At 27.8% G+C, this 17,090-nt stretch overlaps 2 protein-coding genes across 2 annotated transcripts; one reads left to right on the top strand and one right to left on the bottom strand.

Moving 5' to 3' along the window:
- Positions 1-1,473: 1,473 nt before the first annotated feature.
- Positions 1,474-6,022, bottom strand: LOC132928287 (ATP synthase lipid-binding protein, mitochondrial). Its single transcript, XM_060992850.1, has 5 exons — positions 5,863-6,022; positions 5,374-5,455; positions 3,977-4,090; positions 3,806-3,911; positions 1,474-1,973 (listed from the first exon to the last, which is right to left on the bottom strand). Exons 2-5 carry the CDS (start codon positions 5,416-5,418, stop codon positions 1,810-1,812), a joined length of 429 nt encoding a protein of 142 aa, XP_060848833.1. The 5' UTR covers positions 5,419-5,455; positions 5,863-6,022; the 3' UTR covers positions 1,474-1,809.
- A 5,046-nt stretch (positions 6,023-11,068) lies between these two features.
- On the top strand, positions 11,069-15,177 carry LOC132928565 (juxtaposed with another zinc finger protein 1). Its single transcript, XM_060993344.1, has 5 exons — positions 11,069-11,679; positions 13,842-14,030; positions 14,104-14,215; positions 14,272-14,400; positions 14,475-15,177. Exons 1-5 carry the CDS (start codon positions 11,580-11,582, stop codon positions 14,764-14,766), a joined length of 822 nt encoding a protein of 273 aa, XP_060849327.1. The 5' UTR covers positions 11,069-11,579; the 3' UTR covers positions 14,767-15,177.
- Positions 15,178-17,090: the final 1,913 nt, after the last annotated feature.

Here is a 17,090-nt window from a genome sequence, read left to right as displayed (position 1 = left end):
AACAATAAATTAATAAAGTAAATGTGTAAAAAAAGCAAAAATCTGCTCAAATTGATTTATAAATGTATCTTATGACTTATAGTTGACAAAAATACAAAATACTGAAATTCATATTAGTCACGACCTCTCAGCAGATGGAATATTATATTTTACGCTACGAAATATTGTAAAAACATTAAAAACAATTTGGTAGCAATGTTGAATTAAGTGTACTGTTATAGAATAGACAACTGTAGTGTTAATCGCGGACTAATGTTATATAGTCCATGCCCATGATGTTAATAGCACTACGCGTAACAATAATTTTTAAATTATAATTCATAATATATGGTAGCTGCCTAGCCGATAGGGACACGAATTAAAAGAACTATGGCTTATCAAGCCAACTTGTTTTGAAAATAATGTTTTCTGTTTTTTTTTTTTATTTGGTTATTCATAAAATTATATTAATTTATTGTCATACTTATAGTTATATACTAATACTAGCTAATAGAAAAAAACCGTCGATAAATAATTTGACACTTACAGTTGCACGTTGATCAGAACGATCAATTCCGACATAACAATATTCATGATTAACTTAGTTAATCATGACAATAATGCTATCGAACTCGAGATCGATGGATTTTTCCAACTGGGTAAGTACACTGTAATATAGTAACTAGTAAGTATATGTTGTAATATTGAATTTCATCACATCCTTATTCCTTAAAAAGGTTTGTCTGCTGCAAAAAAAGGTCGGAGACGTATATCTGACATAAATACAGTGTGTTATACAAAATTAAATCATTGATGCCATTCTTGGTTTTGTAAAAATGAGTAGCTACATACCTATTTGAAGTTAGCGTTTTAATTTGATATTAAGATCAGTCAGTAACTAACTTTAAATTAGCTTACAATGAAACTATGTAAACTTAGGTTTCCAACATTGTATAAACTTTTTCTATTAATGTAGGACAAGTAGTCACATAATGTAATATTAAGGTGATTGTAGCTCAGTTTAAGCGTTTATATTTCACCGGTTAAAACTGTATACATTTATAAATGTACTTCTTTTGGAAAGTTAATACGTTTAACTTTGTATAATTTTATGCAATTTGTAATTTAATAATAGATCTAAATATTATATTACATCATTACTCACAATTATAACTAAGAAAACTATTAATTATTTGTTTCCATCAAAATATAAAAAAGAAAATGTATAACAAAAACAAATGTTTACAATACCTAAACTAAAACAGCCATACATATTATATTATTTTTTTGAAACTGAAATAGGTTAAGATACTTTAAAATTAGAAGAATAATTTTTTTTTTATAATCTGTATATTACTTTTTATAGAAAACATGTAACATGGTACCTAAAGCCAAAACTGATAACAGCAAAAATTATTTTATTTTTAATTGAGACAAAATCACCAACAGTTTCTTAATAAAAAAAATGTCAGATAAAAAAAAGGAATAAATAAATGGATTCTACAATAAGTATTTATTCTATTTATATATCTGTGAAATATACAAAATAGGAAAAACCAAAAAAAAAAAAAAAAACAGTATTCCAACCTAGGCGTTTAATACGTCTACAATATGAGGCAGTTTCATAAACACCTAAGTGCTGTCTTAAAGTTATTATCTATTTCATTACAGGTAAATTCCCTATCAAAGTGTATTTCACAGACAACAGTCTTTCGCAATTCTTTCGGTCGTGCCAATTTTGAACAGAATTAAAAAAATTCTTTGTTGGTTTTATGTAATGGGATGTTTTTATTTTTGCTTAATGAATGACGAAAGACATCGTGAGACGACTTAGAAAGCGAATAACAATAAGAAAGCCATCATGAGACAGAAGAGACCCATGGCTTCAGACAGAGCAAATCCCAAAATAGCATAAGAGAAAAGTTGTTGTTTGAGTGATGGGTTACGTGCGTAACCAATGATTAAGGATCCAAAAACTGTTCCAATTCCAGCTCCTGAAAACATAAAAACAAAAATTTAAAAACTTTAAAATTATAAATAATAATGATATAATATTAAAATAAAACAACTACATTTTTTCTAACAAGATAATAGCCAATTCTGCACATTCCTTCTAGACACCCTACACCATAGTGAAACTAATTTTAATGGCTGGATGTCGAGCAGGGTTATGCAAAACAAAAGAATATAATATCTTCATCAAATCTTTTCTTCCTATGCTCGACGCGGAATAAGAACATACCATGTAGCACCTGTTTTGGTCCAACGCCCAGGTACGTTCTTATTCTGCGACGAATATAATTTCAATTTAAAAAAAAAAGTGCAGTGAAGACATTAACAAATAATTTAACTTTAACCATAGTAAATCTAAATTAAGAAAATTTTTATAGTAATATAGTAAAATTATGAACCAATAATACAGATAATATTATTGCAGCGATTAAGTGTATAATTGTTTTACTTATAGAACTTAAAAATGTTCACAGCAACATACCTATTAACGTTTTAAGTGTTATATAATACTTGATACCAAATTTACATCAAATATACTTAAATTATTTAATATAAATTAAGATGTAGACAAGAAAAATAAAAAAAATATATAAATTGATGTGACTAATACAACAGACATGTATCAGTGTTAAATAAAACAATATAGTACGAAGAAAAAAACTGAATAGATACTGTTGTAAATGATACTGAATTTAGAAATAAAAAAGATTGTTTGATTATTGAAAAACAATTAATACTCATAAAACAATTGAAGTTCTAGTAGTTTTTAAAAAAAAAAATAAAACTACTCGAAAAAAAAAAAATTGAAAAACTTACACATTTCCAACACCATGCTTCAATCCTTTGTACCAATAAAACAATCACAAATCCAAAACTCAAGTATCATGCAAAAGCTTAAAAATGAAATAGCAAAAGCTTAAGTCAATCTAGTAACAGGAAACTTCTTGGTGATAAAAAAAAGTAAACAATAAATTTAATTAATAAACTTAGTGTTTACCCTAATATATAAATTATAAACAATTACAATTAACAAATAAGATGAAGACTATTTTATTATGACAAAATAGCATATGAAATATAATAAAACCAAAATATTTACTTTACAGTAAATATTCAATGAAAAATTTAATGGCATTACCAATGGAAATATTTAATATTCAAATAAATTTGTAGTGCATACTTATTCTTTTACTATCACATAAAAAAAACTGGTTTCATCTTAAAACTATTTAATACTTTATATTTAATTAATTTTAACATACATTTTCAATAGAAAATCTATGGTTAATTGATGAAAAAATAACTCTTGAAAAATTAAACCATATTTCCATTAAACACCAAATAACAATAAAAAAGTAACCATGATACACATAAGACCCATTGCTTCGGCCAGGGCAAATCCTAAAATTGCATATGAAAAAAGCTGCTGTTTTAATGACGGGTTACGTGCATAGGCTAACATTAAGCAACCAAAAACCACTCCAATTCCAGTACCTGCGAGGATGAAAAAGCGACAAATGTTAGGATAAAAAATAAAATAAAAAATGGAAAAGATGGTTGCACTAATTATGTAATTGGATAGTAGGACAATTAATAAAATATAGAAATTAAACTTAAAGCAATGGATAATAAAATATACTATATTTGTCAAAGTCAGTAAGTAGTTTATATTTTTATTAAGCTATATAAATAATAAAACAAATTAAGTATCAGAAAAAGCTCATACTTACACAAAAGCGCAAACACCAATTTCAAGCAGTACACATTTGCATATTGAAAAAATAAATTATAGTTCATAATATAAATATTATACCTGATCCAGCAATTCCTACTGTGGCTGCACCAGCGCCAATGAATTTTGCAGCAGAGTCAATATCTCTTGACACAGCTGATGTTTGGAATCCTCTGACAGCATTTACCTGATTAATAAATTAAATATTTTATTTGGTATAAAAGCTCAAAGTTAAATTTAATGTTATCTTACCAAGCTTCCGTTGGAAATAATGGCACTTGGAGTTTGTTGGTTTTGTGTGCTGGGTCCATTTGAGACAATGCTGCTAATTGGCCTGACAATAGATGCCCTGGAGTTGGAGAGGATCTAAGAATGAAAAATTAAATCAATTACTTAGAGAGATTTGTCAATGAATTATTTATGTTTAATAGACTTATTGTAGAGTTTTAACCCTAAATTACACGCATTAAAAATATTCACGAGATTCTATGCACGCGGTCTTTTTGACCGTGTATTGAAATATATCAATTAAAACTTGATAAATTGAAATAATCATTAATTTGTTGCTTATATAAATAAAAATTGTCAAATTCTTTTATTGATACTTGATATAAAAAATTAAACTTTCATATAAATGTTATAACACAGTATAAAACGCAGTCTTTAAAGACAGTTTTTTCAATAGATTATGAACTTTAAACCCTTCTATAGTACAGGCATCAAATTGTATACAATTAGGAGTTGTATCTAATTCTAGTTTATCACCTAATTAGAAGGTACCTAGGTTGGGTTAGATTAATATTTCATATTTTTGAAGCAATAAACATAATTCTAAAAGCCCGGTCTTTTCGACCGTGAAGCATGTGCTCTAGGGTTAATACTTACTATGCTACCTCAGATTTACTTAATATTTTATTAAAAGTAATTAAGAAATTAACTACCTACAATGTTTTTTTTTAATCTGGCAATTTAAAATTAATATTCATCAACATTTAGGTATAATTATTAAATCTTCATAAAATAACTATAAATGTACTTCTCATTTTATTTTATTATTTACATTTGTGTCATTGTAATCAACTTAATTTTCAAGTGGATCTCTCTTAGTTTATTAACTTATTATAATTAAATTAGTATATCTAGCAGTTATGATGGCACCTAACTAATTAATAACATTGGTAAAAATACAAATTATTTACAGGTAATAGGTATACAATCATACATGTACCTCTACATTACATTGTATAGCAAGAATCAAGCATAAAAATAAACTAGTTAAAAACATAAATAATGTTGAGAACTAAAATTCCTGCAATAATGTAAATAATGAAAAAAATGTTAAGACTATTGGTATGAAAAATATACAGTAATATGTAGTTATTTAATTTAGGTTAAAATATATAAAAAAAAGTTAAATGAACTAATGTAATACAAGTATATTATCTTATATTAAAGTATCAATTAAAAATATTTTAGACTAGTTTAAAAATTTGTTAGGAAGGCTATCGCCCTTGCAATCACCTTCACCCAATTACAGCTCTTTAACCTCAAACCAACCCTCTTTTCATTAAGATGAAACACAGGATTTTTCTAACATACCAAAGTCACTCAATCAATCATTACTGTTAATCTTAACATATTATACTTACGGCGGAGCGGACAGCGGGTGCGACGGCTTTGGCTAAGGAATACATTTTTGTATATTGTAGATTTTTGTGGGCTGTGTTAAAACTGAAAAATAAAAACACGGATACAAGATAAATGAAAATGACCAATTAACCTCGTGCTACGCTAATTTAACCTTTGGCAAGGGCAAATTTGGAAAATAAGGGACCCAAGTAAAACGGCCAAGGTGAGATGGTGCGTCGAGAAAACCTACGATTTAGGTACTAGGGGTGAAATTGAAAATTCGTAATGGATGGATCAGAGATAGAAAAAATGATCAAGTTCGGTTTGTACCGTCTTGAGGCGTGACCCGACAGAAAAAAATGGCGGACGGCACGAATGGATCGTCGTCTTATCCGTTGACGATCGGCAATGGTAGACGCGTCAACCACAACGAGTCGGATTCAGTTGAGCCATCGGTGCATTTTTTAAAGATGTAAATTAAGCAAAGATAAATTTAATGTTTTACTTACCGAATGCGGTGCCGTACAGACCGGGATGGATATGACTATGTGAGACGAGTGGCGGCGAGAAAGAATGACAGACAAACGAGACGGATGAAAACGACGTCACAGATACTATACGAGTATGCGACCGGGTCGTGCGGCATTGCGGCGGCCCGGAATAGAGCACCACGGTCGACCAATCCAAAGCGAGGACACCAGTGAGTACGGCAACGTCGGCGATACGATGGACGAAGCCCGACGACCGATCGGACAGCTGACTACAGTGGTTACAAAAACATGCAAATTCTAATGACAGGCCGGCCGGTGAGCTTTTGAGCCATGGAACACGTCCCGCCATTTTTCAAAACATAACTCCTCTGGCTGTATACAAGTTTATACTAATTGTATTTTAGTATTTAGTTTAGTTTTGTATGTTAACCACCAACTGTGTAATTTGTTATTTTTTAATTATTAACGTAGTCAACATTTGATAACTGAGATATACTTTTAAACTAAGACAAATAACTTTCATGTATCGCGGTTACAAGTTACAATATATATTTCTAAAAGGTGGTCGCTTTTAAATTTATGTTCTTCTTAAAATGAAATACAACATTATATTGATATTTTAATTTAAAATAAAAATTATTAATTTACATTAAATGGATTTTAAATATGTATTTAAATTATATTATATAAAAATGAATTAATATCATATACACTATACAGGCTGATTCACCAAGCATGTTTATTTTTTCCATATTTTAAAATTCTTGAATTTTTTTTTTATTACTTATGTCTTAAGTAGTGTCATGTGGAGATATATACAGTGGTGTATTTAGGATTTTGCTGCCCCGGGTACACATTTTTTTTAATGCCCTTTTCCTCACGCCGATTTTTTTATAGTGGAAATTTTTCTTACCCTTAAAAAAACTTACAATACATGTGATATGCTAAAAGTTTCATGCAGTACAAATATCTATTGAGTGTCCTTGAATGTTGAATATCGTAGGTTTTCTCAGTAGTACCCATGATAACAAAATAATCAAAGCCAATTGTAAAATGTATTAATTTATTTTCATATCATATATTTTATTTTCATATTATGTTTATAAAACAAACATCATTAAATTAATATTATAAAAAAAGTTCTTAGTTAAATTTGCTGCCCGAGGCAATTGCCCCCCTTGGCCAAATAAACCACTGGATATATAAGCTTTAGTTTTTTTTTTCAAATGAGAACCACTTTTTCTAATATAAATTACTTAGCAAATATTTTTTCTAAATATTTTCTACGCATCCATACTATAAGTTATTTAACTTTGTGTTCTAAAGATAATAGAAATTTAAAAGATAACTATGGTAATTTGAACAATGTAGTAATTTACATTAATCTACTAAATTTATAATTTATAAAAATAATCCAGTTATAATAAATATTAAAACCAATTAAATTACAAAATTACATCTATTTTATACTTAGAAATTTTTAATGATTATTATGTTTATTATTATGCTTAATATCAGGCACGTATCATACGTGCGGTACGGAAATAATTTTGATTTACGAGGAAAAAATTTTTTTATTATGTTGTGGCACAATTTGTATTGCTAAATTTTGTACCCCCCCCCCCCCCCCCGAAATTGTACGTGCCTGCTTAATATATAAACATTTTAATAGCTGAAAAACTATGCTCGTTCGAATTTTGAATAATCCAGATTCCAGATAAATACATCACATTTTTTTTTTTAATTCTTTCAATAATTTATTATAAAAAGTATGTATAATAATCACCATGCTATACAATAGAGCGGTCTAAGTTTCAAGTTTGCATACATTTACTAAAATTAAAACTTATTTGCACATATTTTTACAACTCGTTTGCATACAGTTTATTTCTTGTACAACTGCTGGTTTGCAGGGCCTAAAATACTGTGTCCCCTGAATGACAATAATGTGTGTACCAAGTTTTATAAAGTGTTTTTAGTTTTGAATTTTGATTGCAGAAATAAGTAATAACATATATTTAGGAATTTCAACACAATTTAAAATATTTTGAACTTATTGTTTTATTTGTTTTATTTTTTTTTAGTTCAGTATCATATAAATAATATTGATGTGACAGGTAAATGGTACATAAAACCGGGAGATTTTAGGAGTTATAACTTCCACAGATTTTTTTGCTATAGAAAATAAAAATCTATCAATGCCCAAAAGTAATAGTTAAATTAATAAGTGTGTCCCCTGAAATTAGATGTATTTTAGGCCCTGCTCGTTTGGGCACAGAATATGTGTATACACTATACCTTGGAGGAATTCCCTAGCAAATTGGATCAAGTTTATATTTTATTTTTTTGTGAAGAGGGGTAAAAAGTAAAAAATAACCGGAAAAAAAATTAAGAATTAACGGTAATTTTTATGAAAAACTATAATATTCAACAATATTAACATTTATTTTGCTAAAAATGTCAAGTACCTATCTATCACAATTTGTTTTTCTATTACAAAAAAAAAAAAAAAAAAATATAAAAATTGTATTGAGGAGAAATATATATGGGTAAATAAAATATTCAATTTTGTAATAACTTCAAATGCTCATAAAAATTCATGTGATTTTAAAAATCTTGGATATAAAGACATTTGTAATTTCTAAATCAATATTTTTAAATTTAGACTTTATTTGTTTTTAAATTCCAGATTTGAAGTGACCTTGTATTAAAGTTTTGCATCTTCTTAGGTATAAATAATAACAATATTATTTTTATTATGTATTTTAACTATATAAAATAATTTGCAAATTTTCTCAATTTTGATGATTTTTGTCAAAATTCTAATTTTAAACATTCATAAAAAAAATGTTGGGACCATGTATTTTTTAGTTAATAAATGAATAACTTTAGAGAAACCGTGTATTAGCTTTAAAATTATTTTAACTAAGCATACTGTGTTAAATTGACTTTAAAATTAAGACATTTTAAATTAAAACTGTCTTTAACAGCTCAAAAACAGCCAAAATATTAAATATTTAAAATGTTATTTGTTTATTTATAAAATACTAGTAGACACATTTGGAGAAAATTTAAAGTACCTACATAATATGATTATTGATTAATGTCTAATGATTATTTGTTTTTGAGTTAGGTACATCAAAAAAACAGTATAATCTGGCTCTCAGTAAAACCGAGAACCTTTGATCCCCTAGGTACAAATTATTTCCAATTTGCTACCAAAAAAACCATGTTTAATCGAAATATTTTTACTAGCTCAAATGTGATGCATACAAAAAATAAATACCTACACATCATTGTAGAATCAAATATCAATATATTCATCGCCACGCGCAGAATCTATAGAGAGGGTACTTATTTGAAAAACAGAAATTTATAGGTATCACAACAGGACACTCTATAGACTATAAGTAATATAAAACTATAAAACATTTCACATTCTTATGAATTGAAAAATATATAAAGTATATTTAAAATTCCAAAAATCAAAATTTTAATTAATTCATTTTTAAATAAAAAAGTGGGTTTAAATATATTCTGCGAATCACTAAAAATGTTTAGACTGTATAAAGTACCACAGTAATAACTACCTAGTAGGTATAAGAGCATTATTATTTATTAATAACAATACATCAGTATTAATATACATATATTTTTAATATACATTTGTATTTTAATGGAATACTACATATAATACATTCACAGTAACTTTCTTTATAATTACCTATTTTACATTTTAAAATTTTAAAAACCCAATAAAAATTTGTTATAACTCTATTTATAGATAGATAGATATATATATATAGATACTATTTAAAATTACAATAATACCATATCAAAACCGATATAATGATAGCTTTAATCAAAAATTTTTAAAATAAATATAAAAAATTGAGCTAGGTAATTAATTTTGAAAACATTATCTAATCCTAATGTATTATTGTAGGTAGGTGCGTTATATGTATTGATGTATATATAGAGATATTATTTACTTTTTGTGAATTATTAATGATATAGGTTATAAGTACTCGTCTGTTATTAATTCTTAAAATAATATTCATTTTAAAATTTTAAATATAAAATATTATGTAAACGCACATTTTCGACAGATTGTTAATTATTTAATTTGCACCTAGTAAATATATTGTTAAATTTGTAGTGGCGTGGCGTGGGAAACGACAACTTCAGAGGCAATTACCTCCGAGATTTTTTTTGAACAGTGGGGTGAGTTGTAGTCGTTGGGTGTCTAGTTGAAAATGTGATATGAATGATATTATATACTAAATAGGTCAATAATGATCTGAAATAATATAATAAGTTGTATTATATTATAGGTAATGCGTTTATGCATTAATTACTTTAACATTTAAAAGATGCTTTACAGGAGTTTTTTGAAGCCCCTCTCCCACCTACTGTAATAATAGTGGTGGATGGATACATGGGGTATTTGTAACTTGCCTTTGGACAATTTCTATAGTTCGCCACGCCTAATATTAATAGGTACTATATATAAATGGTCTATATAGATGTACGCCTGTACTGCAATAGTTATATATAAGTACTTATAGTTAGTAGTTACCTATCGTATATTCAGGAATATGCTTGTAATAAAATAAATCGATAAAAATGAAATAAAACGGGTCACAGTTCATTTGTTGCTAGAAACGTCATATACCTATATTTAGATAAGATATAAAACTAAACACACAACACACGATGAACGTATGCATCAATGTATCTATTATATTGTCGTAATTCTTGATCTAAATAAATAAATAGGCCTAAATTATTTGTACAAACTGACAAACTGTCATTAGTATCATTAATGATATTGATATTATACCTATGCTATACCTATAATTATTAGTCACTTATGATGAAAATGTTCAATAATTTAATTGAGCACCAAGGTTATGCCTATGTTATAATATATATGTTATAATACCTACACTTAAAAAGATATAAAGAAGTTTTGAAAACTCGTTATCGCATATCGATTGGAAAAATAGTATAAATCTGTTAAGTACAGCATTAGGAACATTAATGTAGCCGCAGTATAAGAATATCAAAACTAAAATAATGTAATTATGAAAACGTGTTGGCAAATAGCAATAATAAAAATAATTAGTAGGTACTATAGATATTCGATTCGACCGCTGCAGTACACCCATAGTCCCCACCGACTACGCGGGACAGCGGTTGCGGTACTCGTTTCAGCAATCAGCAGTGTATCGGTTGAGGTCATAACGACCACCAGTGAGACCCAAAGTGCGAAACGGCACCGCGGTTACGGTAGTTCTACATCTCAACCGCGAACGGTTTTCGTAAACGCGAAAAGAATAAAATAAATAATTATCGCTATATTGGGTTTTTGTCTAGAAAAGTAAGTTTGATGGACAATTTATCCATAATACACAAACCCAGATAATCATCGACCCACCCGTGCGAACGGCAACGATTTTCTAACAGCAAATACAATTTCACCGTACAAATATAGACTTCAATAGAACTTTGGCGCGGAGAACGATCGACGACCGCTGCATAGTGCTCGGCCGAACGGGCGTTTACACTACACAGTACACGGCAGGGCCACATTGGAAAACAGCTGCCGTCCGTGATTCTTTGGTGGGCGGGGGGACCGCGCGTGCAGTCGGCCAGTCGCGATCAGCTGATAATCACGCAGCTCTGTTAACACCCAGAGACCCTTGTGACTTTCGTTCAGCTGCTGGATATAAATGGCCGTATTCCTGTTAAATGAATGTAAATTCAACAACTGCGGTCTGTGCTTCAAAAACCTTTACGATCTCATCCAGCACATCGAAGACAAACACATAGGTAAAAAAACAAAAACATTTTCAACACGTTTCGCCCTCGTATGGGTCGACGCGGCGAACGTGTTCCTACGCCGCCGACCTTTTTATAATATTATTTTTCACCTCTATGCCCGTTTTCCTTTCCCTCCCGATCTCCGATCGACGCGATGACCTTTCCGTACCGAGGACTGCTCTTCCACCACCGATGCACCGTCGACTTATATGACCCAATTGTATGTAGATTTAAATTTAGATCCTTCCCCGCCCTTTGAAAAAATAAAAATTCTATGTCCCCCCCTATCCCCAGTGTACTGTATACAACGAGATTTTTTTTCAACTTGGCCGCGGCCCTAGTTTTTATTGTTCCTTATGCTCTTTTTCAGTATGTAGAGCCCAAAATATAAGTTTCTGTCTGATGGCTGTATGACAGATTTTAGCAAATCCTTAAATCAATTTACTACTCCTTTGAAAGATAATGTCAAACATATTTTTACAGACAGATTATTGGAAACAATTAATTTCTGAAGGCCATTTCTTGATTGAAATTATCAGATGCAATTAAACTGATAGTTCTGTTAATTTAAACTTTATATTTATTGATAGCTGTTTACTTCATTATAGTTTATAATCTTTCAGATGTAGTAATATGTTATGCAAACTACATATTTCCAAAATAATTTTGACCATAATTTAATTAGTCTAATTGAAACAAACCCTAGTAAATTAACGCCATAAATTGATTTTGGTTTATATTAATCTAGATCTATTCTTTTTAACTAGTTTTAAATTATTAAATATATATTAAAGAAGAATTATTTATATAATAATGATATGATTATAACTAAATGTTTTTACAAACAATAATCGTTTTATAATAAGTTGTATAAGATTCTTAGCCTATTTTTCAATTTTTTCTTTTTAGTTATATTGTCCTTTAAATAATATATATATTATATCAATGATGGTCATTAAAAACTGTCAAAGCAATAATGAAACTACCTATTTTTTTTTTATAGGAATTAATATTATTTCTTTGTTATTTTCGACTACCTAATAAATGTTAACTGTATTAACTAACTATTTATTAAATAAGATCTATATATAGGGTTGTATTCTGATGATAAACTTAAATGGAATATTTATATTAACTATTTATCAAGAATAATGAGATAATTATTTTATATTAAGGGTTTTAGATATTAAATAATTTTATATTGTCTTAAAATGAAATGTATTTTTTTAATTATCATATTACTTAGGTATACAATCTATTTTAGTCTTTGAAATTGAACTCTAATATTGCACTTATGTTAATCACATTATTATATTAGAAACAACAGTCCATAGACAATCTAGGATATTTTAAATAAATCATAATATAATAACAATGTGAAAATCAATGTTAATACACCTTAATCAAAATTGTAACTTAAAATATTATATACTCTTTTTAACTTATACCTTATGTACTATCCATCTTTAAATTCAATGTATAGGTCCCCACAGAAAATTCATCAGGGTGAGGCATAATAAAATCAAACACCAAAAAGTGCATTAACAAAAAAAAATTATACTCAATAAAATGTTTACTTAAATAATAATAATATTAACATTTTCAAAAATATATTTAATATCTGGAGCAGGGCAAATGCCCTGTCTTGCTTCCCTCCTATCACCCATGATTCAGTAATAATTATTTGTTAAATCAAACTCAACATTTGTATTTACAAGCAATAGTTTATAGATATAAACTATAATATAATGGATATGTAACCATTTGAGGATTTAATTGGTTTATTATGATGTTTTTTTATGGATTGCAGATAATAAATATAAGGTTAGGTTAATTATAATTGTTAAATGTTTGAAATGATATTAGGATCTTAAAAAATATGAATATTTACTTGGCTTTATGATCAATGACATCAATGAATTATTTTTATACAATTGAATTAATTTAAATATTATTTAATTTAAATTATACAAAAAATAATAATTATTATAGGGATATAGACTATTTATATTTTATTACATTGTTGTGACAGTGTTAATTGGGAGTTAAATACATTAAGTATTTCAAGTTTAATAATAACACAATCAACAACTATAACATCTACTAATATGTTATTAATATTTCGGATGTTTAGATTTGTATAATATTCATTTGGATTTAACACATAATAGATACTGATCCTAAACCGATTGAGCTGATTGATCGCACTGAACAACAATGCTTGCCGCTCAGTTGTGTTATGCGGTTTTTCAGCGAAAATGTACACAAAACCGACATCGAACCAGCAGAACCTGTCATTCAGCCCAAAACCAGTATTTTACCACCAGCACCCAACATATTTCATCGACCATTACGAACTGGTAATTAAAAAAAAAACGATAATATGTTATGTGTATGGCGTATGGAATTATTTAATTTTATACTCTTTTTAAGGTTATGAATCTGATAAAGGAGAAACTGAAAACCTTGATCACATTGGTGACAGCAGTGACTCTTGGTCTACTACATCAGATGCAATCGATGATGCTCATAAAAATGGTCCCAAGTAAGACATAATTAAATAGCAAATGATCTGTTGTTATTAAAAGTGTTTGTTTTTAGTTCACAACAGAAAGTTAAAACTGAGCAGCCAATACGACCATTTGCTTGTCCAATTCCAGGTTGTACTAAAAGGTATAAAAACGTTAATGGAATAAAATATCACGTTAAAAATGGACATACAAATGGCAAGTGAGTTGTGTTAATAATTACTAAATTCTGTTTTGAAAAAAAAAATGCTTACAATATTATGTAAATTGTTCTAGAGTTCATAAGAAATACAAATGTCATTGTGGAAAAAGTTACGTGTCTATTCAAGGACTCAAATCACATGCAAATGGTATGCATGCTGGTACCAAGATGACATGGCTAACAATGCACAATGGTGAAACTATTCAGGTACCTGCAACACCACTTTCGCCAGATACTGTGCCCATACGTGCGGTCACGTTAAAACATGTGCCACGCACTACTGCGGACGCAAACCTACCGCCTAAAACATTAGTCATCACTAAACCTCCTCCGTCCAACATTGAACCTCCCATTGTTGAATCATAATATTAATGCAGGGGAAGTTTATGAAAACCGTATTCCTATATAGTAAAAATTACCTGGAGTTCCAAAAGTCAGTCGTCATATTTAATGTCTTGTCGCTTGATTTTTTTTTTTTTTAATTTGAAGTAATTATTTTAGTTTATTATACTTACACAAACATTGTTTGTTATAAAATAAATATATAAAAACGAATGTTCAAGTATTCAGGAAACATGTTTAGTACAGTTTTGTGTAGTTGGATGTCTAGGACTAAAGCTTTAAAGCTTGTGCATTTGTTTATTATGTTTTATGTCGAGCTGTGTATAGTGTATGTTACCTTAAAGACTTGATTGCTATTAAAAGAGTCAAATATTGTTAACAATAAAGTTATATATTTAAAATAAATAAAAAAAATTAATAAATTGTTATTTTAAATTTGCCTACTTATTACAATATTATTTGATTTTATAATTGAAAATACAGGTAATGTGTGGTAGTGATTTATCAGGGATCTATCTCTATTTGTCTCCTGTAAGTTGATTGTATGCACATTAACAGTTGATGTATGTCAAATGGTTCCTTTACAAATTGTTGAATTTCTGCATGTATTGTATAACTCATTGCTGAATTAATTAAATATTCAAATGTACCTTTCACTCAATCAAGTACATTATACAATTTTTAACATATTTTTACAATGAACATTATAAATATAAACAGAGCCTCGATTTGGTGAAGACTTGTTTTTACTAATTAGTCCAAAAATTGACCTTATTATCCTTAAATTTTCATCATATTTCTATGAATAAATATGAAATATTTCATTACATGCGATAAATTAAAATTTACATTACCTATAACCATAATTTGTAAATAAAAAAAGTATTTTGATATTAGAACTTTGACAAATATATTTTTGGTAGTATTATTAACATTTTTTTTATAGAGTAATAGAATAAAAATAATATCTATAAAAAATTAATGTTGTACCTTTAAATTTTCAAATTAAAATATTAAACATAAAATACATTATTTTTACCAAATTAAATTATTCATAACTACCATACTACTATAATCAATTATACGCTAATAACTTTATAACATCATTATTCTATTCAATCTTTATCTTATTAACGTACATCATAGCAAATCTGTGTTCAGTAAAACACATATTATGTTGTTAGTTTTAATATTGGAGTCAATACTCAATTTACATATTAACAAACTTAAAGGTAAGAATATTATCTAGGACATGTCATATACTTTTAATTATATTATCAGTTTAAAATTATAACAGTTATAGCTATGTAAAATATTCATCTCACTTTAAAATGATAATATCAATAAAAGCATAAGACATTTCCTAGATAATATTCTTACCTTTAAACTTGATGATCTATAAATTTACTCTAATATTAAAGCTAACAATACAAAATTAATTCTGCTGAGCATAAATTATCCATAGGTTACGTTATATTGTTATATACGTATATGTATATATGTAAGATAGAGACAACACATGCAGATATAACGCCTCTTAAAGTCTTAAATTATAAAATATATTTTAAACATCATTATTATAATGGAAAATTGTTGCAAATAATTATAAAAAAGATAATGCAACAGTCCATAACTCAATTTGATTAGCCATTATTATTTCATGTTATGGTTAATTAACAGATACTAATTAGTTACTTTAACTCTTAAGGCGTGTTTCTCAAAGATAAATTTTATTTGAATTTGAAATTATTAGTAAAATATCAATAGAATGATGTTGCGTCATTACTTGTATTGATGCAGATAATTTATGAGTACAATTATTGAAGTGACCTACTATTTTGTAACTAAGTGTTGGCATGGGCCACACACTTCAATCATCTTAACTATAGGCCTTTGGAAGTTTACTTTAAGTTCATCATTATGTAATAATTTTCATAAGACCATACATTGGATTAACATCATTACATCAACAATTGAATACTTGGATACATATTTTCCCAAGAACTTTTTTCACAAATACCACTTATCTTAGTACTAACCTGTTATCATTGAACTAATTAAAATTATTAACGTCAAATTAAACATTAATTGGTTGTAAAAATCATATAGTAGTAAAACAAGTTTTGTCTACAATCCAAGATTTTTTCTAACCTCTATATTTTACTTTAATTTGTCAAAAACTCAGAAGTCAATTCTTAACATATAATAACTAGAGCACTATAGAATACTTATAGAGCCTTAGTTATAACCAGTCCTCTACATCAATGAAATATTGAAATTATACAAACATTTTAGTAGTACCTGTGATAGACAACATTAGCAATTAATGTTTTGGTAAAATATGGTTA

Source organism: Rhopalosiphum padi, chromosome 4, assembly GCF_020882245.1.
Source record: "Rhopalosiphum padi isolate XX-2018 chromosome 4, ASM2088224v1, whole genome shotgun sequence".
NCBI classification, from domain to species: domain Eukaryota; kingdom Metazoa; phylum Arthropoda; class Insecta; order Hemiptera; family Aphididae; genus Rhopalosiphum; species Rhopalosiphum padi.
The sequence above is the reverse complement of the archived record's forward strand: the minus strand, read 5'-3'. Positions and strand labels throughout refer to the sequence as shown.